General features: G+C 42.3%; 1 protein-coding gene across 1 annotated transcript; it reads right to left on the bottom strand.

Moving 5' to 3' along the window:
- Positions 1 to 20,726: 20,726 nt before the first annotated feature.
- rprma (reprimo, TP53 dependent G2 arrest mediator candidate a) lies at positions 20,727 to 21,721 on the bottom strand. Its single transcript, XM_076162011.1, has one exon. It carries the CDS (start codon positions 21,525 to 21,527, stop codon positions 21,219 to 21,221), a length of 309 nt encoding a protein of 102 aa, XP_076018126.1. The 5' UTR covers positions 21,528 to 21,721; the 3' UTR covers positions 20,727 to 21,218.
- Between the last annotated feature and the right edge of the window lie 871 nt (positions 21,722 to 22,592).

The raw sequence follows: 22,592 nt of genomic DNA, 5'->3' as shown, positions 1-22,592 counted from the left end.
GTTGTTGTTTAAGTAGTAGTACTTTTATTGCCATTTGTTCTACTACTCACATTCATTTGATGGCATTCATTGTTTGATTTAGAAGGCAACATGCAAGAAATATATAATGTAGCAAACAGAAAATTAGACAAGGAAGTGAACAAAAATGTTATGTTTACTTTGATCTATTATGTTCTTCTTCTTTGGTGGGTAATCCGCTGCAGGAGGCCATGCAGACTAGAGTGGCTCATTTGCATTTCCTTGCTCATGAAACGTTTCAGTTTCACACAAGCGCTGTGTGAAACTCAGTGATATAGTGCTCATGTGCAATTCCCCCCTGTGATCCTGTCTGTCTAACAGGTGCCTGTTTGACACGCTGGGGTAGCCGGTGTTCAGGCACAGTAAAATTACCTCCGTGTATTGGGGATCATTTTGGAGAAGGTGGCAATGAGTTTCCAATTATTGGCTTGTGTGACACAGCTCTCCTGGCTGTATGAGGCTGGAATGATTCCCACTTTTTTTTTTACCACTTTAAGTTCCATTTCCGCAGCTTGGATCCAGTAATTTCTAACGTTGTGGCCACATCGAAAACAGAAAGGTTAAAAAGGAGCTCACACATTATTACACACAGTTATTCAAACAGAAAATGAGGTTGACGGCCTGATGAACACATTGATTTTTAGAGACACAAACATTTCTCTCTACTGCTCCTCCCATTCTGAAAAAAATCCAATTGTGTGACGTGCAGAGATGCTGCTTGACTGAGGAGTCAAAGTGTTAGTGGAGTGTGAAGCTTGCTACATAGAGTTGTGAAACAGATGAGCCCACAGTGGAGGTATGGGGCTGCAATAAACTTTGATCCATTTACTGACAAGTGCGGCAGAATTCCCGATCCATCCTCCTAACAAAGCACAGAGACAGAGAGGCGACAGTGAGGAGCAGTGATGTATTGAGCCTCCAGCTAATGATGGTAGTCAGTCAACCACACTTACATCACTTTTATTCAGGGAGACAAACACAAGAACAAACAAAGCTCTGTTACTTAGCTGCAAACACTCTTGGCTGCATTTGATTATTAAAAAAAGGCCAAAAAGCGTCTTAAATAAAAAGCCAAATGGCGAAATAAGTCTTCATTCACTTATTCTGTCATTCATTCGGTTATTCAGCAATCAAATTCTCTAATTTTGATATAAAAAATCATATCGATTTGTAATGTCACACATTTTCTCCGTGGACTGAAATTCATCATCATGAGTGAAATTGTTGTTAAAGAAGCAATTGTGTCTAAGAGCAGAATTTAAAAGTATAGATTTTCCTGACAGCAATCAATAAGTCCATTAAGTATGGACACTAAAACTGATGTTACGTCAGTGAATCATTTATTCACAGCCTACAGCGAATCGTTCAGTCCTTTTGACCTCACAGACTGTATCAGGTGACAAACACACTCTATATACTGACACACCCACAGACATTCTTCACACACACACACACCATGTAATTAGTCAGTCAGTCCTCTCTGACACACAAACTGTCTCTATCATGCTCACCATCATGCTCACCATCATGCTCCTCTTATGTAATACTGTACATATTGTGTTGTGCTGTGATCGCATCAAGAGCAGGAAGTCCAATATAGACCTTCAACAATAGAATTTATTCTACATGGTTCACTTATATCACATTTGATATCTCCACATCTTATTCCATTTGGTCTCAACACAACATTTGGATCTAAAAGCAACGGCTAATGCACAAATTCCTGTCTCAACCATTTTCTTCCAGTGCAGCTCACATACTGCACATATCCTCCTGAGACCCAGACATTTATTTTGTATGTATCTTTAATTTCTCCTTGCTGTTTAGGATTAGCGGGGTCTAATACCATAAAAGTGAAGAGTGTGTGATCATATGTGTACAACATATGGACACAAATCTCTTCCTGTCTGGTATGTGGTATAGCACTAGGGAAAAGTGAAAAATGTCCAGACATGAGGACAACGGGTTTAAATTAAGCACAATGATGAAAAATGTGATGTCCACATATGAGGACACATGGTCTTGGATATATAGAATACATTCACAATGCTTTGCTCTCCTGCTGTATATCTGTATTCTAACACAGTCTACAGATGCCGTGTTGTTGTGTGTGTGTGATTGATTTTCAGACTGTACATGTGTTGGTCAATCTGTGCCTGTGGCCATGTTGCCCAGTGTGCTGCTGACCTGCCTCACACGCACTCTGCTCTCTTCTAGCAATTGGCTTCCTGTCAACCACGGTCACATTAACTACCAGCAACACACGGTGTGTTACATCAACAGCACACTTCTAAAAATAAAGGTGCCCAAACTGTCGCGAAAGAGGTTACGTGATTGTGGTGGGATTACTTTCTTAACGGGGTGAAGATTTTTCTGACAACTGCTGGGGAATAGAAATGACTTTTATTCTTAATTATGCATCAAACCGTCTTTAATATGTACAAGGATAGGCAAGTTAATTTAGCCCATACACTAATTTTCTCTTGAAATGAAACCTTAAATATGATTTTTTAATGTGGTCAGTAATTGATTTATGATCACTTTGCATATTTATGGAGCATGAAATGGTCTAATTAATTTATGCGAGAGCCATATTGTATGATTGAATCCATTTGCTCAGATGTTTCTTGCCAATAAAGATTCATGATTTTTGGTCTAAAAGCATTTTTGTCCTCTGGGTGATTATTGATTACCCTGCTCAATCACTGATCAATCAAAGCATGACCTCCAACTTTGAGGTTTTCAGCTCTAATTGTCAGTAACTCTACAGGTGCACAGTGTGTAAATTTATAACAGGAGTCAGGGAACGACATATTTTTGGTAAATTCTTCTCTGGGTTGCAATTACTGCGTGCACACAAAGCTGTTTGATTGCCTATTCACAGGGTCTGGTTCTGAAAGAGCTGCTGATTTAATGGATACCAGTCCGTTAAGTGCACACTGTACATAGACACACACAGGAACACACTCACATAGAGAGGGGGAGGGAGAGGGAGAGGGAGAGAGAAAGAGAGAGAGATTGGATGTCAGCCACTTTTATTTTGCACCGCACTTGGATTCTTTCAACCACAATAGACAATTCCTTCTGTTGTTTTATGCTGATTCCTTGTTTTGAATATTGACTCCTGTGTGACATTACACACAGCATGAGCGAGCGTCTTCTGAATGTATATCTACCGTGTGGTCTCCCTACTGTGAGGCTATGACAAGAGAACATTAGTGAGATTGGAGATGCATTGTCGGCTGTCAGAAAGGGTGGTCAGGCTTCTGCTGATGGGTTGTCACTCAGAGAAAAAGACAAGCGCGCCCGTGTGTGCGTGTGTCTATGTGTGTAGACTGAAATGACAGAATGAGCATCACACGCTTTGCATGATTCATGTTGTCATATTTCAACGAGTGATAAATACATAATGTGCTAATATATAAACAGTAACAGCAAGCAGTCACACATTGTGGCTTTTGTTTGAGTTTCCATAATAGTACAATATCTTATAATGAGGCTCCCACCTCAAACATGTCATTTAGCACAGCACTGTGTGTGTGAGACAGCACTTAGAGCGAGGTGTATGTGTATGTGTGTGTGTGTGTGTGTGTGTGCACTTTCAGTTGAGGACTGATGTCCAGCTGATGGCACTGACTAGCTGCACTGACTTTGGTCTGTAATGAGAAGAAATGGCTGGAGCAAAGAGAAGAAGAAGGCTGTGGGAGCACAAAGAAGATGTCAGGGGATTTATGTGAAATAGCAGCTTTGAAATGGTCCTTTATGCTCCGTGTCCTTCATTTGAAATTTCTAAAAGACTCTCCTGTTACAACAAAATGTTCTGGTGGTCGGGCCGCTGCTGCTGCTGGGGGATTCATCACAAAAGAACGGCCCCTGGAAAATAACTTTGGTGATTGGACAAATGGCAGGTCTATTATATCTGAACGTAGTCGCTGCTGTTCCATATTTTCAGAAGTTTTGTGAAAGTGTGCAGCAGGTGATTTTCCTACGCATCTCTGAGTGGATTCATACCTGCGCTTGTCTGTGTGAGAAGCCACCTCACGTCTCTTCTGAATATACTGTTTTCATATTTGATATGAAAAGCTACACATACCCCAAATGTATCTCATTCAAATGATATACTTAGAAGAAGAACAATTACTAGTTATTGCTTTATTTGTCATAATAGTTATTGTGGATCCAGACCAAATTGCACTTTTTGATGTTTCCTTGGATGAATATGCGTTTCATGTCTTTTAAAATTGAAATTTGCGCATTACCTAACAAACACAAGTTATTAGTTATTTTGTATGTATAGCTGTGTGCTTCAAGAGATTATTTGTTCAAAAACCAACAATCATGAATAAAACTCATTCTCATCCTTCATTCTTCATCTGCGTGGCATTTTAAAGTTATTCTATTCTCTGAATGTTTTATGAGATGCAATTTATAATAATGTATGCAGCCACATATTTAATGTTTGTCCTGAACATCATTGCTTATTAACAGCATTTGCTTGTGTGTGTGTGTGTGAGTGTGTGGCTTCACTAGCACATGGAGGGAAGTTCCTCATAAACAGGATGAATATTTTAGTCACCGGATTTTTTCAGCTTATCTCCACGATGTGCATATGGGTTAGAGTATAATCTCTGGATCAGCCGTGGATTCCAGCCACACTCACCAGTCACCACACCGCTCTGCTGGATCACTTTGAACCGTATATGGAACAGCCCCATTTCAACTTATCTGATATTAGTTCTATCTCTCAGCAACAGCAAAGGAGGAGGGAATGAAAAGGGGCGAAGGGAGAAATACACAGAATCGATAAGCACGCTGACCTCCACTAGCTGAATGTAATTGCTGTTATATATTGTCCCTCCCCTCTTTGTGGAACACAGTGTTCGGGACATGAATGAGCAGTCACTTAGCTATTATAGTGCTCATTTGTCTGTGAGAAACATCGTCCCCCTCCCTATGACTCAACCCGAGTCCGTCCATGGAGATGATGATGCACAAACAAACTTTCTGAATTCAAAATCAATGGCACAGTGCAAAATAAGATCCAGAGACAGACAGAACTGTCTGTGGGCCCCCACGTGGCATCAGTTTGTGAAATTAAGCGTAGTTGTTTTGAGAGACGGGAGAGCTCAGGTGGAGGACAAACATCAGGTGTGGAGTGGGACTGCGATCCCACAGGGAGCAGCTTTGGGAAGTGTTCTGTAAAATAGGACAGAGGCAGCAGACTCACCACACCTTGATGAGTCGCACCGTATTAACAAGATGGAGATAAATCAAAATTCATCCACAGGGACCTCTACATCTGTTTTGAAAGAGGAGTGGCTCTAAAATAAAACATGCTGGAATGCTCCCAAACATCTGCCAAGACCAATTAGAAGTGCAAGACTGACCACAACTGAAATACGCAGAAAGGAGCTTCATCGACGTTATCTTCAGGATTTTACTTTCAGATGTATTGTCGGCATGCTTTAAAAGTGAAATATCAATTATATCTTCTTCTATGCTATAGCCCGCTTTTGCATTCACAACTATGTCTTGAAAATCCATTTCCCTCATCAAAATGCACTTATGGAAATGCAGATTTATTATGCAAAGGAAAGTCAAAGTGAATATTTTGTCAGATTTTTCTGCCCTCTGCATTTTTCAAATGTATCCTCAGGGTTGTATTTTCCAAACACGCTCTGCATACACACTTCCCAGAGACCCTCAAAGACTCAGGCAGAGCCACCGTCCCCTTAGATGTGGTGACACAGCATTATGATATTCACTTAGCTGAAAGCACCTGCTCCCAATCTATAATGAGCTGTGCACAGGGTTTGGTGTGGGTGGTGAAAAACCCTGACGGGAGCTGGCAGTCAAGGTGTAAATGATAACTTCTTCTGTGAAGCTCAGGTGGGGAAATTCCATTAAAAACGCACCCCCCTAGCCCACTTTAACCCGCCGATGCCTTCAGGTGCAGGAGGAATGCGATGAAGCCGTGGCGTTGTTAGTCACTGAGCTCTCTCTTCTGAGGTTTGTTTGCATCATTATTTCATCCTGCCTGGTAATCTCTCACAGCCAAGTGAAAGGCCATTACTATTTTGTGATCACAATGCATCTGTGCATAATTAGAGAGGCTAAAAATTCTCACATTAAAATTAGATTATCTGCACGCGCTATGATTTATTTAGGTTTATTGGGTTGCACGTGGAGCACTTAGAGGAACTTCCTGTCCTTGCAGAATAAAATTAAATCTTCCTTAATGCAGTGAGGGTGCAGGCTGTTTTCATCATATTAAAGATGTAAATACAATAGGGAGAGTTTGTACAAGATTTTAGTTGTAGAACAAGTAATAATACAATATTTTAAAGAATTCTCTCGCTGTATTTATTTGCAGGTTGTGTTTTGCCTGGTTGTAAAGCTGAGGCACGACTCAGAGAAGATCCTATTATATTACAGACACCGTGTTTGTCCAGAATGTTATTTTTTAATGATTCCTTATCTGTGGGAGATACGGCTTTATTTTATTTATTTATTTAGCTATTTTTTGTTGTTACTTCCCTCAAATGTAACACGCCAATCTGAATGATAAAGATCAGGCATGTTGCTCCCATGATAGAGGCTCTTTGATCCACATCCAGAGTCTCATTTCAGCTGTTAAAATTGGTCAAAATGCAATTAAACCTTATTCAAACAAGACAAATGAGGTGTATTCTTGGCTGAGGTATTTGCTCTAATGAGGGTCCGTGGTGTTTAATTATTTATTTGTTTGTTGGTTTGCCAACATTTCTGTCACGGAGCCTCCACACATTGATATACAGCACTTATGTCCCCAACCTTTTATTTTCTGTTTGCAGAAATGTTCGCGGTTACACACACACACACACACACACACACCCACACACACATACACACCCCTGTGGAGAAGATTAATAGAGCCTCTCCAAGCTGCCAAAAGTGTCTACCAGTGATTAAAAACTAGCTGCCAACAATGGGAAATTTTTGGATGCCCAGATGCAACATTTGAGTCAAATTGGTAACATCTGAGCGTGTCAGTGTCTGGCAACCCCTGATTGTTAATTAGATACCATGTTAAACTGTCATTCTCTATTTGCCAGCCTGATTTAATTTTCTCCATCCAAATGCTCAGCCCCTCGTTATCTCCTGGAAACAGTTGGGCAGGATCCATCTCTCCACCGAGGCTCCTGCAATCCCGTGGACTTCACACGTGGACTGACCCCCTTTGTGCCGTTTCTAAGACCCCGCTGATACCGCAAGTCTGTCCTGTCTGTCAGACCTGAGACAGGAGTTTAATTAAAAGAGCATCGCTGAGTGGTTTTCTATACTCTGGTGCCCAGAACAACATCAGTCTCACTTCACAGGGTCAAGAGGCATTTAAGGCTCTATAGCCCGATGCAACATTTTCATCTTTTTACGAGACTCCAGTTTGATACATGGAGTTTCTATGGACTTTCAAACTTGAGCATCCACCCTTCTAGGCCTCTTTATAGGGGCAAGCAGTGCAACTCCACAGTGATAAAGTGGAGGATTTGAAATATGAACATCAACTGCATGATATACTGTCTGCTGTCATCTCTATTATAGTGGAGTCTGTTCCACAATTGTGATATTTATGAGCATGACAATGCTTAATCGCTTGGATGACTGATGCCTCATGCCTGTGTGCTGACAGTAATAACTGAGTGGCCGCCCTCACTGAGAGGCAGCTTGTGATCACTGATGTGAATGAGGGTAGAAATTTATTTGGAATCTTGGGAATGGAATGATACAGCTGCTGAGAGAGACGTGATGTAGGACTTCCACTTCATGTGATGGCGAAAATAGTCACTTTGCAATAACAGAAATGTGCCCCCTGTGTCAGCCCCCCCTCTCCCCACCCCCCCCACACACACACCATTGGCCTTTTCTGTCTATTTCCTTGAACTGAAAACCACACACAAACTGCCAAAACTGACACTTGCTGTGATTCTTTCCCCACTTTTTCCCTCATATACAGCAAATCAAATGGTTGACTTGGTGTTAACAAATAAACTGCAAAAGCCTCTTCCTCCCTTTTATGTTTTTTCTGTTCTGTTACGCCGGGATGTCTTGGGATGTCATCAGTGTAGCATCCATTTCTTTTGAAGCTTGACTGCTGGAAGAAATGCCAGAGGAACCAGACGGCATCTAGCGGCTCCATCACAAACACATCACTGCCTGGAAACAGCCAGCGTGTAATAGAGACACGTCCATTCTCATTGCTCCATTACACCTCCATTTCTTGAGACAGTTGCATGTGTACACGCATACAATTCACCCAAACTCCATAATGTTACAAACATGTACAAGTCTACTCCAAAGTAGTGATAACAATGTCTTGATGGATGTGGAAGCGTTTTATATTAAGACCTAAAGATGAAAGTAAAGGTCAGGAGACATTGATTTGGCTATAAAGGACTGAAAATAAAGACGGCCCTTTATTTGAATACAGAGTAAGGACGTTTTGCTTCGTCTCTGTCTCTGTCTCTCTCTCTCTCTCTCTCTCTCTCTCTCTCTCTCTCTCTGTCTCTGTGTTTCTTGGATTGTAGGTCTTGTATGGTTGCATCAATTATTTGCTTACTTCAAGAATCAGGCCAGTCTTGAACGAATGTTAAAGTCATTTTCTCTGTTTCATTTTGTTACATAAAAACAAGTGATGACATTTCAGCCCAGTGTTTTTTGGTGGATGTAATTCTAATTTCTAATGTGTGACATCATGCTTTTGCACAAAGTCAAGACAAAGGAAAAGAGAGAATAGAAATGAGACAGAGTGTGTGTGTGTGTGTGTGTGTCTGTGTGTGTCTGCGTGTGTGTGATGTATCTGAGTTGAATATTTCACCAGCCCTCTCAGCCTCCATCCCTTTGTCCTGTGCTGCTCAAACATGAATTCCAGCGTGTCAGCTTCCTTCTGTCAAATCTGCCCGGCCTGTCCGTAACCACAGTCTGTGTTCAGAGGATAATGTCATGTGACAGTGGTCGATCCCATGCAGCCAACATCCATCCATGAAATCACAGCTCAGTGCAATCTATTTATGGCACGTCCCTCATCCACACATGTCTTTCTTTTGTACAGACGTAACATGGACACAGACTCTCTATAGGTTTGATTACCTACACATGCAGCTTTTGTCATCAGAGGAAGGCAGGCATGCTGGTTAAAGCCGTAGCAGCAATCCTGTAGGGAAGAAGGGGATGTGGAGGATAAATAACACAACATTACAACATATTTCTTGTAAATTACGAGGATTTTCTATTGTTTTAGTATTTTTTACGAGAGATTCAAGTGAGTTTGTCCACCTCAGGCTGCTTTATTCAGCTTGAGCTTCTATATCTGCAGCTGAAGAAGGAGACGTGTAAAGTCTGAGAAATGGACGTCCATGATGTCTTGCTGTGACGGTCCAAGTGTGTAAAAGGAGAAGAATGACACACACACTCAAGTGTTATTGATCCGTAGACATTTTCTCATGGTTGGTGTTTTTATCAGAGAGACAGAGAGAAAATGGTTCTGTCCTCCCCTTTAAATGTCCCCCTTTTAAAAAATCTATACAAGTAGTTATACACGTGACAGCTCAAATGGTTACTTCCTCCTCTCTCTTTTTCTTTTTTGACATTACAATAAGTTCAATTTAAGCAATGCAAAGTATAGTTATTATTACACAAAAGCACATCATTCATCAACCTTTCACTCTCGTCTCACTTTTTAATTTTCACACGACATGTGAGTGAATTCATCTCAGTCCAACATTAAATGACAAAACCACAAACCCAATTTCCATCTTTCGTGATAGATACAGCAGAACGCATCCATTGTTCTTATTTAATGAAGTTTTACCTGAAAGTGGACAGAGGAGGGTTGATTTTACTGAATTGTAAATGAATTGTTTTCAGCACAGGACTCCAGTTTCTAGTTAGACACTTGAGCTTTTAATAGACACCGTGTAGCTTCTATATTCACACCGTGATGATGTCACCGACAGATTCTAAAGCTACAGTTCTTTTCTCTCTGTTTATAGCTCTCCGGCACACTTTTAGACACCGAGCAACAATGAGAAAATAGCCACTTTACCAAAGTGAGAGTTGGGTTAATGTCTTGTCCTCCAGTGAGACATAAGTGGAAAGACCTGCTGCTCATTAATGGCGAAGGTAATCTACCTTTTTTTTTACTGTTCACGGTCCCACTTATCTTTTACACAATTGCTCCCATTTCTGGTCTCCAGCGGGTCTAGTTGCTATGTACGTTGCTATCTCCAGTCCCATCACTCTTCAGTAAACACATTATCACATTTATGGGTATTATTAGAGTTCAATTTATGCTCCCTTTCAGCCTGGAGCACTCTGTCAGAAACTGATTACAAAAACAATGCATTCATTTTGTTGTGTGAGTGGGGCAGCTTTCCTGTTGTGGTTTTTGGGGCAAAATGAGCGTTTCTCTAACCTCGCTGAGACATTTTGTCATTTGCATTTACAGAGGCAGGTGGTGAAGCCTGGTGGCACACTGGTGGTGTTGTGACAGCGCCCGTCGCCAAAATGCCGCCTGAAAGCAAAGCAGTGGGACACCGGCGACCCACAGACAGACAGAGAGGGACATAGGGGTGAAGGAATCAATTTGATGTTCTTATTCTCTCATTCTGTTGAGTACACAAGTTGGATTTCCACCTCTTGTATTTCAGAAATACTGCAGCTGACTGTGAACCGTGAACCAATTTCTAAATGTCATCTTTACTTTGTTGTTTTGTTCCTGAGCTGACCAGCAGCAATGTTCTGTGTAACCGAGACAGCTTGTCACACTTTCCCAAGCGTCTGCTTCGCCTGTGTGTGTGTGCTTGTGTGTGTGTCAAGTGTAAAGTGTGCATGTACGAGTGGATGCCTGTGTTGAGACTGCATGCATGCTCAGTGTGCTGAGCTTTACGGGTGACCGCTGTCACTTAGCTGTCATATAGCATTAGTCCTGAAAATGCATATACAGTCAAATGTCACGTGTTGAGAGGAAAAGTACATTTTTCCTCCGCCTCCGCCTCTGCTTCATGTTATTGTTGTCTTGGATTACGGTATAGAGAAGTAAAGGTGGCATATTTTCAACCTATTTCCCATCAGATTCATCTATTTCTTGCCTGGTCTCCGTCTCTCCCTGTGCATCACATCTGCTGTGTAAAAATAACCCGGCATGGCATGGCACCACTATGACTGAGCTATTTTTAGAGAAAACCTTTGGAAACCAATTTGCCTCTCCAATAAGCTTTCAAATACGCAGACAACCTAACGCCAATGTCTGTCATACAATGGACCCCCCCCTCCACCCCCCCTTGAGAGGCTGCTTGGTTCAGGATGGTCTGCTTTGCCTTGTTGCATTGCGTGATGAAAAGTATCGGAGGCAGCTGAGAGGTTCTTTCTCCCTCTGCCCCTAGGGGTCCTCCAACAGGGACCTGCTCATGCTGAACTGTGAGAACCGGAGGCTCATTCTTACATTTCAGTCTCACCCATAAATTAGTTTGGGTTCATTATTCCATACAGGGTGCCACCAGGCAAAACGTCGCCACAGTTGGATAAATTAATTTCTTCCCTCTCCCGCTGCTGTTATAAATCTGCCGTGATTTGATGTAACCGCGGTGTTGCTTTCCGCTCTCTGTGGAGGGAAACACGTGATGGTGGCAGTTTCGCAGCAGTGGAAAATTCCATGGATTCATACACATCGATTCTAATTGTACCTCACAAATGAAAACCACTGGCATTGGATTGGAGGGACAGATATTGGCAGCAGGAGCCATGTTTGGCAGTGCGTGAAGTCTGAATCCAGTGACCGGTAATCACATCAGCCATTGTTAAGTATTGTTAAGCCTCTGATTTAGCGGTGGAGGGTTTCAGGTTTGAAGGTAGCGGTTAGAGTTTGTTTGGAAGAGAAGAAAAGTGTGCAGGTTCATGTGAAGTTGGAAGGTTTACACACTGATGATGTTGTTTATGGCCTGCAGCATGAAGGTTTATGCTCACGGCTGCTGTGAACTGGAGACAGATGCTGTTAAACACACACTGCACTGTGCTCTCCCAGGCTATTACAGTGACACAGGTTGTATAAACTGTACTGTACTGTACAAATGCAAGAACATGTATTCATGCAACTAATTGTCACAAAATGATAGAAATAATACAAAAATGACTGCACTGAACTTTTTCATTTCTTTATCAGTTATTAAATCATCAATAGGCAAACATGACATCATGACAGTTACATACATACGTGTATATTTGGAGGCCCTGAGTAATAGTGCTTCTTCTGTCCCATGTGTTCTACCAATAGACTTCAGTATCTGTAAAGAATAACTTAACTACTGAATTCATTCATTGGACATTTTGATGCAGGTTTCCCATACGTAGCTGTCAGAAAGATGATAAAGCTTCCCAACTCCGACTTCTAACAGGTTGGAGAAGGACACAGGCAGGACAGATGCTCTGTGTCATGCACCGCTGCAAGCTCCATTGACAGGCAAATGTGTGATGATAGGCGTAGGGGGAAGCGCCATCGCTCAGGTGAAGCCCTGAGGCGTTGTCAAGGGATATGATCAGTTCTGCCATCGCCGGAGAGGGGTGGAGGTCAGATTTGGGGTGAGGGAGACAGAGGAAAAATGGAGCAGATGAGACGGGATGCGACCGTAGTGCGAAGATTAATGAGGATAGCATCCCGGCTGGCTCCTAACACACCAAACAGCTTTCAACCTGTCCTGTCACTATCGCCACACTACCAGGAGTCTGTTTGGACACTGAGACACCTCCGCCTCGTTCCCCTTATTTTAATCACTAATCAATTTCCTCTCAAAGGGAGCAGGGAGCCTGTATAATGGTTACAAAGCAGGAGAACAAGAAGAGATGACGATCAAAGCATCAATTACAGAAACCAGGTGCAAAGCTCTGACATCAAAGCTTTTCTCTATTATTTCTACGGCCAAGTTTGTATTGTGCGATACTATAGCCTGGCCCTGTTTTAAAATGGACTCTTAATGAAAAGGAATGGCAATACATATGATGATCAGGAATAGACTAATCCTATTTGGAATGCTTGACTGGATGACTGGTGACACCGGAGACAAGATGCGGTTTATAACTCATTTATGAAATTTGACGAGTGCTACTTAAAGGCTAAATGGCTCGAATGAAAGTCGATGTCAGCTTTCATTATGTGTTCAACTGAATTCGTGGCATTGCTGTGGAATGGTATGACAACTAGAAGGTCATTAGAGCACATACCTCACTAGATTGCACCTATTGATAGTTAGCAGTGGAATAAATGTGCCTGGGTTTATTTAGAAATTGAGATCGGAGCAAAATGAACAAATTCCTGGATGACATAACCTTCCTGGTGACAGTAATGATTATGTTTTATACCTTGAATAAACCACACAGATCCCCGTTGTGCGACTGTAAACCTGAGCTGATGCAGAGTGACGCAGCCAAACGGGCAAAAAGAGTTTAGCGGGGCCACGTGACTCAGCTGACCTTTCATTTGTTAGAGAATAAGCAGCGGAGGAACAACGGAGCAGCAGAGGTCTTAGGAGAAAGCAGCTCCTGGAGTGTGGCGGGCTGGATGCTGATCCTTTGTGACAGCTGCTGTGTCGCGAGGTGTGGCTGTGCTCGGCTGGGGTTGTCATTTCACGCGCTCTGTGGAGCCGCGGCCGAGGCTGAGTTAACACTGGGAGGTAGAGAGAGAGAGAGAGAGAGGGAGAGAGAGATGGGGGAGCTCCGGGAATCCAACTGTAGCTCCAACTGAACAAAATGATCCAGAAAGGCTGTAAACAGGGACATTTGTTAATGTCACGTGTTCTGTTCATCGCTCAACCATCAGCTTGTGAAGTGAAGAAGATGGTTTAGACACTGAATGAGTGTGTTTGTGTGTGTGTGTGTGTGCTCAGATAGCATCATTTCTCCTCTTTCTGACTCATTTGCTTTAAGTTTCTTCTCCATCTGATCTGTTATCGTTCCTTCTCGTCCTGTCTCCGTCTCTGCCTCCTTTGCTTGATGATAGATCTGCTCTGTCTGTGCCGCCGCTTATCTTTGCCCACCCAGTCGTCCTTTGAAGGAATCTGTCTTTTTTTTAAATCAAAAGTCAAAGATCGGTGTAACAGTTCTCTTTCTCAAAGGCAGAACTGTGATTAAGTATTGAGTATTCTTAGATAGTTACTAGTTTTGTCCAGCTACTCGTACGCTACGATACAGGAGCACATCCATTATCTCTGCCAATGCTCAGCAAGTCAATGTTATTGAATCTGCATCATTTCAGCTACACATTAGTGGCTGTTTGGTGTTTCTGCCCTATTTGTTACCTGTCCATGCAGGTATTTGAGTCCACTAGGTCCAGATGCTGATCAACCAAACCGCCCCTATTTCTCAGAATATCACAGGATACATAAATTTGTCTTTGTTGTTTTCATTGAGATTGTTGTGTTACTCTAAAGTAAACTGACAAATGGCAAAGTGTATTGAGCTTTTTCCCTGGGCCATGCCACGCCACAAAGTTTATATCAAGTGTCAAAACTGGTTGATAACATTTTGAGCAATCCTGCCAACAAACCTTTCCCCAAGCTCTGGTCTCACTTACATGGAGGATGGCAGGGACGCGATGGTGAAGCACCTGCAGACTGAACGAGGCGATAATGCAGCCGGGTCTGATGGGGGCGTGGGGGGTTAGGGGGGTGGGGGTCAGCTTCCGGCATGGTGAGAAGCAATTTGAGGAGGCTCAATAAGTCACAACCCTGCAGAGGTTTTTTTTTTATCATAGAGCACTCGCACTAACTTTCATGTAATGTGACAGAATCAGGCAGTGCACCATTAGGCATGAATTCCCAAGGTACAGCATCAGCTCTGAAACACGGGACACTTTGCTCAGCTGGCAAATCACATTAGAGGTGTGATACCCAACATCCATAGTGTGTGTGTGTATACTATGCAGGCTTCCTGTGGAACATCACAACCTCATACAGGCACACTAGCAACACTGGAGTCTGGAATGAGCCAATGGAATTATTAAAGACAATATTTGTTCAATAATGTACAAAAAATGGTATTGGGGAAAATTCTATATTGACATTAAATTTCTTTATTGAAGCTTTACATATATAGATGCTTTTCTTTTTTTATGGGTCTTTAAACTAGAGTGAGCAGATGAGTTTACTACCAAATGGAAATTGGATTGATGATTGAGGGCAAGGGACTAAATATGTTTTCCTATTAATGCAAAGATTCATTCATTAAGTAATAATTGAGGACAGACAGATAAAATTAAATGGTTAAATTTGTGCCTTGAATAATAAATTTTTTATGAACAGGGCCTCTTTTAGATGGACAAATAAAAATAAACAAAGTGGCTATTTTATTATGTCTATACACATTCTATTATCTATTGTATATACAGTTAACATACATTTACATTTGAATCCCTAATTCAAGCAAATCCAGAATCATTACCTTGGTACAGTGCCGACTCCATACTGGAATATTCTGTAGGATACTAAGTATAGAAATCATGTTGCTGTGATCAGAGGATGATCAGGGCAGACAGTATGGGACGGTAGGAGACGTCTTAGCCGAGGGTGCTTCATTACAGTGCAGTGACTGAGTGCAGCTGACAGCTGGGGCATAGGAGCGCGCTCCACAGGCAGCCAGGACACCGCTACTTGGCAGGCAGGTCTGAACTGTCACGGCTCATTTCTACGGCCATGTCTGAAGGGAAAGCTCCTCGTCACTGTATCTGTGCTCAGCCCACCGCTGCAGCTCCTCGCGTACCTGCTGGAACCGGCTTCACACTGCCAGGAATCTAGAAATAAGTGCTGTATTATCATCTCTGCTTTTACATTATGGAAGAAGTGTGTGGAAATCTTGAAATGTATGTTTTTGTAAAGGTGTTTTGTCATGCTGCATAATCCGAGCATGTACTATTCTCTGCTGGAGCTCAACACAAAGGGCTGTTGGCTCAAAGAAAGATACACAATTCAGGCGACAATGTGCTACAGCAGTGAGGCTTCCAGTCAAAATATAAGCAATACAATATGACAATAGGAGAAAATGCATTCACCTGTACAGCCAGCTCCTTACATAAGCAGTATTTCTTTGTATCCTCATTTCTAGTACTAGATGAGTCCTTCTGGTGTACTACAAAACACAAAACAAGTCTCTCTACAGTTGCCGGAATGGCGGTTTCAGTCATGTTAACAACAAAATTTGACTAAGATGGACAAAAATCTAGTAATAGTAGAAGTAACAGACATGAATGATGTGATTGTAATCTGATTTGCTTAAGCATGTAAATGATCCATTGTGTTATAAGTGGAATTAGCCAGCAGGCAGATTCTTACAACAAGTCATGTATCCCTGGCGAAAAAACAGAATTTGTATTCAACACGTGTTTATTTCATCTATGGTGTGAAGATAAGTGCTTTGAGTCAAGCGATTGGTTAAATAACGCACATTTCTATTTACCACCTTGCTCCTCACACCTGCCCCTGCTTGTCCTCCAGCTCACACAGTGCAGTCCATTAAAAAGTGTTATTCAGACTGCAAGAGGATTTAGAGAAAGACTTGGCAGGCTAATGGTGTCTTTACTCAGGCTCAGGGGAGTGAGACAGGCAGGCTGGGATGGATGCATGGATTGTGTACCGCACCAGAATGTAGGTCAACTTAAGCTCTTTAAAACTTCGGGCGGGTGACAGATACTGATATAATCAAAACATCCATTTACTGACTAGTATTATGAAAACACGGCATTCATCCCATTCCCTTTTGAAAATGTGTCATTTTGTATGAAAAAGCCACTTGAAGGCCCATCTGTGCTTGGAAGGCTTTGTAGAAAAAGCTATTACCTTTGTGATAATGCTTGACGGTGGGACCTTCCTTCCCCTCAAAGCATCAGATTAGTTCACTTCCGCAGACGAGGCTGTGCTGAAGTTGATGAAGCAGCCGGAGCGCTGCCTGATTAGGAGGTCAATAACGCCTGAAATACTCCAGCGCAAGAATCGAAATGGATTTCAGGGTCAATATCACATCATCACAGCTATTATTTTAAAAAGAAACAACACTCATTATGCTTTTGCATGACTACCAATAATAGGACTAAGGAGCTGCTGCTGCTAAGCGTCCACAATTATGCAAAATGCTGCATTCTTATGTTAAATGACTTGTGATGGCCAGAAATGAAACTTGTTTGGATGAATTTGCTGTATATATTGCACAAGCACAATACTTTCTATAAATAAAACACAAAAAATATTTATATCACACTCCAGCAACTCCAGATTTGACCCTATTTTTAAACTGGCACTATTTTCTTTTAGACATTTCTGTCTATTGCTGGGTTATTTACATCTTATAATTTCAATGCAGCACACACACACACACACACACACACACACACACACACACACACACACACACACACACACGGATTACAGTACTGAACACTAAAGTGCTGGCGGTTCGGTCGTTCCCTGCGACATTTCAGCACGAAAACCTCAACACTTCATGAATCATCCGAACACTGGAACCCAACTGAGACGTCAAGTAAAGGAATTATACACAAAGAAACAGCCTACGGACAGATCGCAGCTTGAATTCCACACACGCTGATGCTGTTGTAGATTCCTTATTGTAAGATGATGTCAGTTTCATCTCATTTTTAAGACTGACGACCCTTTTATGTGTCTGTGTTAGCCCAGTGTGATACTTTGCTTTGTTGTAAATTGGATCCATCCTCAGTAGTGTCGTTCCATTGAGGTCAGGAAAACTGAAGTGAGGAAAGTTCGGTCCTTTTGAGAACAACCACAGTGTAAAATTAATATACTGTACGTCAAGAGATATGGTGCGGAGGAGGGAGAGGGAGAGGAACTGAGAGGGGGACTTGGGGGGCACTAGGAGGAAAGAGGAGGAGGGAGGGGAGGGGAGGATGATTGTTGCTGCCTGGCTGCTATTTGGAGCTTTTAGCTGCTATCCAGTTCATCGACTGGACCTCAACCAGCTGGCCAATCATATGCGAGCAAGTCACGACCCCAAGATGCTTTTAGGCTACAATCAGCACCCTGCAGATGCTGTGGACTGTGGACCAGAGCTCTCACTCAGCAGGGAGGAAGGAAGCAACCCGGATCGGTTTGGATCTATGCTATATAGTGTTCAGGCATTTATTTAATTAATATTATGTGAGCAGTAATGTTCTGTTCCTTGGTTTGACCTGATATTTGCTCCCTTTGATCACAAGTACGGGGGGGAAAAGATGAAAGACAGCGATGAAAGACGTGCAAGTATGAATTCTGATATCCCAGCGGCATCATACCCATTCATACTGAGGGGAAACAGGTCCACTCCCTTTTGATTTTGGCTCAGCTGCATGAAGAGAGACACGCACACAACGATCTAAAGAGTTCTTGAACTTAAATATCACTCACATGTTCATCGCTGTGGAAATCGGTTTGGTTTATAGTGAAGTGAAGTGAGAAATATATTTGAGCTTCCCCGCAACAGGAAGTGGCGAGGGAGGAGCCGCTCCTGAGCCATCAGTCACAAGTCATCACCTTTTTGATAGCAGGAGGCTGAAGGCAAATACATCAGTTTGTTATCCTCTACATCTCTCTGAGCACTGAAGTATGAACATGATGGCAGCACGGACTGTTTATGAAGAGGCTCCGTAAAAAGGCCAGTCCACACTGATTTCAGACAAAAATGTTTATATACATTTCCATCTCCCTCTTGAAACCTCCCCAAATCACCTAGAACCCAGTCGGAGTGAATCAGGCACCACGGGACAAACTAACGATTGCAGGGTTGCAGACAGGAAATTGTTCTCGGCTGGATATTACACTGCCTGAACACTTTTCCAGGAGCTATTCCCAGCGCTCCGTAATGAAAGCAATCACGCCAAGCCCAGGGAAACATTTGGCATGACAAACAGAAAGTGAGTCTCTGTGCCACTTTGCCTTAAAAATTCTTAATTTTGCCCGAGCCAATGCACCATAACATGTGATCAAGTTAATGAAACTGCCGGAATGAGGTTTTATTTTGTAATTTAGGAAAAAACAGAGCTGTCTGTCTTCCATACAACAGGAGGGAATCCAATTTTGTTTCCAATCCAAATCTAATCATCACCACAGCTCCGTAATAATAAGTCTCAATTCATTACTGTACAGAGTTACGTCCGAGGTGAAAATGAGGAAAGGTTATTGTTAAATGAAATTGCTTAAACAATTGCTTATGCACAGGTAGGGGAATGCAGAGGTATTAAGCATAAATTTTAAACATTTAATGCATATAAATGTGTCATCAACTAAGATTGATTTGTGACTACGAGCTTTTGATTGGCAAAACTATATTATTCTATATTTTTATTCTCAATGTTGTCTGACACAGCATTCAGACATTCAGCAACACACAATGAACACAACTATTCTGCAGCTTGTGTGTTGTTCTTGTTATTTTTGAGGCCTTAGCTGTCGGTGCTGTTGCCAGGATTGCATTATGTTGCAAATTGTAACATTTTCTCCCCCCCATATACATTGTAAACAATCCAGCATCGTCATGACTCTGACTCTGATTGACAGACATCAGCGTCACAAAGGTATTTGTGTTTGTCCATGTTTGTTGATTTACGGTGGCGTTTGATTGTACAGGCTGTGGTTTTCTTACACACACTTTATATCCTCAGTTGATTTTCATTTGCTTGTGTTAAAAAGTAAAGTAATTTCCCCCAAATACCTCTTTTTGCATATATTCCATTTGTGTTGTGTTTCTCTCTTCTTGTCACGCATAATTAATGCCAGGAGGGCGAGAAGATTAGGGCCGAGACGTCACTCATCACATCCATCACAACCCCCATGATAACAAACCTTATCAAGCAGGATACATGGAGCTGACCGGCCATCAGATTGATCCACAGCGGGCAGTTGGGAAATCAGGAAGGAAGGAAGGAAGAGCGGAAGAAGTAAGTCGATTTAAACAGTTTAACTCTGTACATGGAGCACAGGTGGGCAATCAGACGGCAGCACATCGCCCACTGGCTTCATCGTCTCTGGGCCGACATGACAAGCTGCTTTCAGCCACGTGAGCCAGAAACACAGGCAGATGCTTGATAACTGATTCCAAAGACAGACAGGCAGACAGACAGACAGACAGACAGACAGACGGACACATTTACCCTTCTGACACAACCGAGGGCACGTTTACACCACTAAGGTTCACGTCCCACTTCTGATTTATTACTCACATGTGGCCCAGATCTGATCTGCTTAATGACACTGCTGCCAAAAAAAAAGAAAAAGCACATGGAATGTGATATTTTCAGACCGGCGGATTAAGGCCACTTGATACGTATGTGTGTGTGTTTGTTAGAGAAATGTATCATTTGTGGAGAAGCTGAAAGAGAAAACGAGTATGACTGATTTGTACTACACACAGTGAATATTTACATTTGAACTAATTGATTAATGTGAAGAAGCTTTTTGTAAAATCCTTAATTTTCTCACTGTGCATTACAGAGCAAACGTCTAATTCACAGCTTCCATTCATCAATCATTCAGTTGTTTCATAAAGAAGATGTTGTTTTGAGAGATATTCAATAAAATGATCAATCAATGCAGAAGATTTTGTGTAATAACGAGGAAATAATTCAAGATTTTCTACAAGTAAAGCAGAAATATGGAACTCATTAGAGGCATAAACTTTAATTACAGAACAGATGTATTCCAATGAAGCAGTTCCACAGTGTGCCGAGCTCTCCGCCCCACACACAGACAATCTTACCATTATTCACAAACACACACGCACACATACACACATACACACATACACACACACACACTCAGTAATAGGTTGCACATTGTATGCAAAAACACATACAACATACAGGTCAAACATGAATTTCTCAATTGCATTAGCAATGTGGGAAGGTACTCAGCACCACCACACGACAAAGGGATGCTGCTAAATCAACTCTACTTCTGCTAATTACAACAGTGTGTGATTGAATACTTTTATAAACAGAGAGGCTGGAAATGCAACAATACCTCTGGGATGACTGAGTCTCTCTTGGGTTTAACAAACCACAGTCACACACACGCAGTCATTTATCTCTTACATGGTGACTGAAAGAAGTCCGTCATCATCACCACCACCACCATCATCATCATTACCATCTTCCTCCATCAAAGACACCAACTTTAATGTCAATAAGCTCCAACGATCACCGCCTCCGCCTCTTTGGACGGTCTCCTGTCCGTCACCAGAAAGTTGATCATCCCCTCGGATTTGATGAGCAGGTTGCAGCCCAGGAAGAAGATGCCGAAGACCACGGTGAGGGAGAGGACGCACATGACGGCGATCTGCACCACCCGCATGACGAAGAGGCTCCTCTCGTCCGGAGCGGCCGCCACGAAGCCGTTGTCCGTCACCACGGAGGAAAAGTTGCAGCAGAATAACTCCTCGGTCCTGTTGAGCAGCGCGCCGTCCGTCTGGTTGAAGCCGGTGGAATTCATCTCTCTCCACTTGTTCAGGAGGAAAACTTTCAGCCCGGAAAGAGGCGCTGCATTGGCGGGGTCCCAGAGAGAGAGAGAGAGAGAGTCATGGAGTAATGGAGCGCAGGAGGAGGAGGAGGAGGAAGAGGAGGAGAGTTGGAGAAGTTACCGGGGCTGTCAGGAGCATCACTGGAGGCTTGTAGTGTTCGTGTTGTCCTGTGACTCTGGTTATATAGACCAGCAAGCCCCGTCCGTCCGCCTTTAACCAGCTCTGTGCCGGGAGCAACAGCGCCACCACGAGGAGATGGAGAGGATGGCAGCATGCTATCTATCCATCTATCTATGTACAACAGCTAATTGGAACAAAAAGATAATTTAATAAGTTAACACAACACAAAGAGCATTAAACTTGAATGATATTACCTTGAATACAAAATAACACAAAAATATGGCTTTTGAATCCTTTTGAAGTTTTGTTCTGTTTTCTATTCGTCATTTTCACGATGAGGGCATCCAAATTAGATGCACAATTGCCTCAAAGGTATATGATGAAAACGTATATTTTTTTTACAAATGTATTTTTCCTTTCACACACACACAAACGTCCATCACTTGTAGCTTCATCTCTCATTAAAGCTTTCACTTCCCATGTTATGTGGCGTCCCAATTACACTCCCCCCCCCCTCGCCCCCACGCTAAAATGTATAGGAATGACGACAAACACTGACATCTAGTGGATATAATCAGAATTAATCTGATGCTTTAATCTGCATCTACGACCTAGTTTAATTATCTGCAATCTGCAATCAATTGCACTTGAATGTGTAGATATATTTTTTTAAATATTTAATACTTAAACACAAACATATTCTATAAGCATTACAGATAGTGAAATGGCAATCATGGTGGGGTTCCACTTGTGGAAGTAGAACTGAGCCTTTCAATTACTTCATTCCTATGTACAAGCAGAACTTTCTTATCACAGCAGCAGAGGGCGCCATTGCTCAACATTGTAATGTGATGGCCTGGGTTGAAATACACACCACACACACGCGTACACACACACGCACACACCCACGCACACGC

Source organism: Genypterus blacodes, unplaced genomic scaffold (genome assembly GCF_046128005.1).
Source record: "Genypterus blacodes isolate CSIRO-AG114 ecotype Tasmania unplaced genomic scaffold, CSIRO-AGI_Gbla_v1 ptg000118l_1, whole genome shotgun sequence".
Classification (NCBI taxonomy): domain Eukaryota; kingdom Metazoa; phylum Chordata; class Actinopteri; order Ophidiiformes; family Ophidiidae; genus Genypterus; species Genypterus blacodes.
The sequence above is the reverse complement of the archived record's forward strand: the minus strand, read 5'-3'. Positions and strand labels throughout refer to the sequence as shown.

What these genes read in the sequence shown, in the direction of transcription:
- rprma (XM_076162011.1), bottom strand. Translation starts at nt 21,527, where the DNA reads ATGAATTCCACCGGCTTCAACCAGACGGACGGCGCGCTGCTCAACAGG.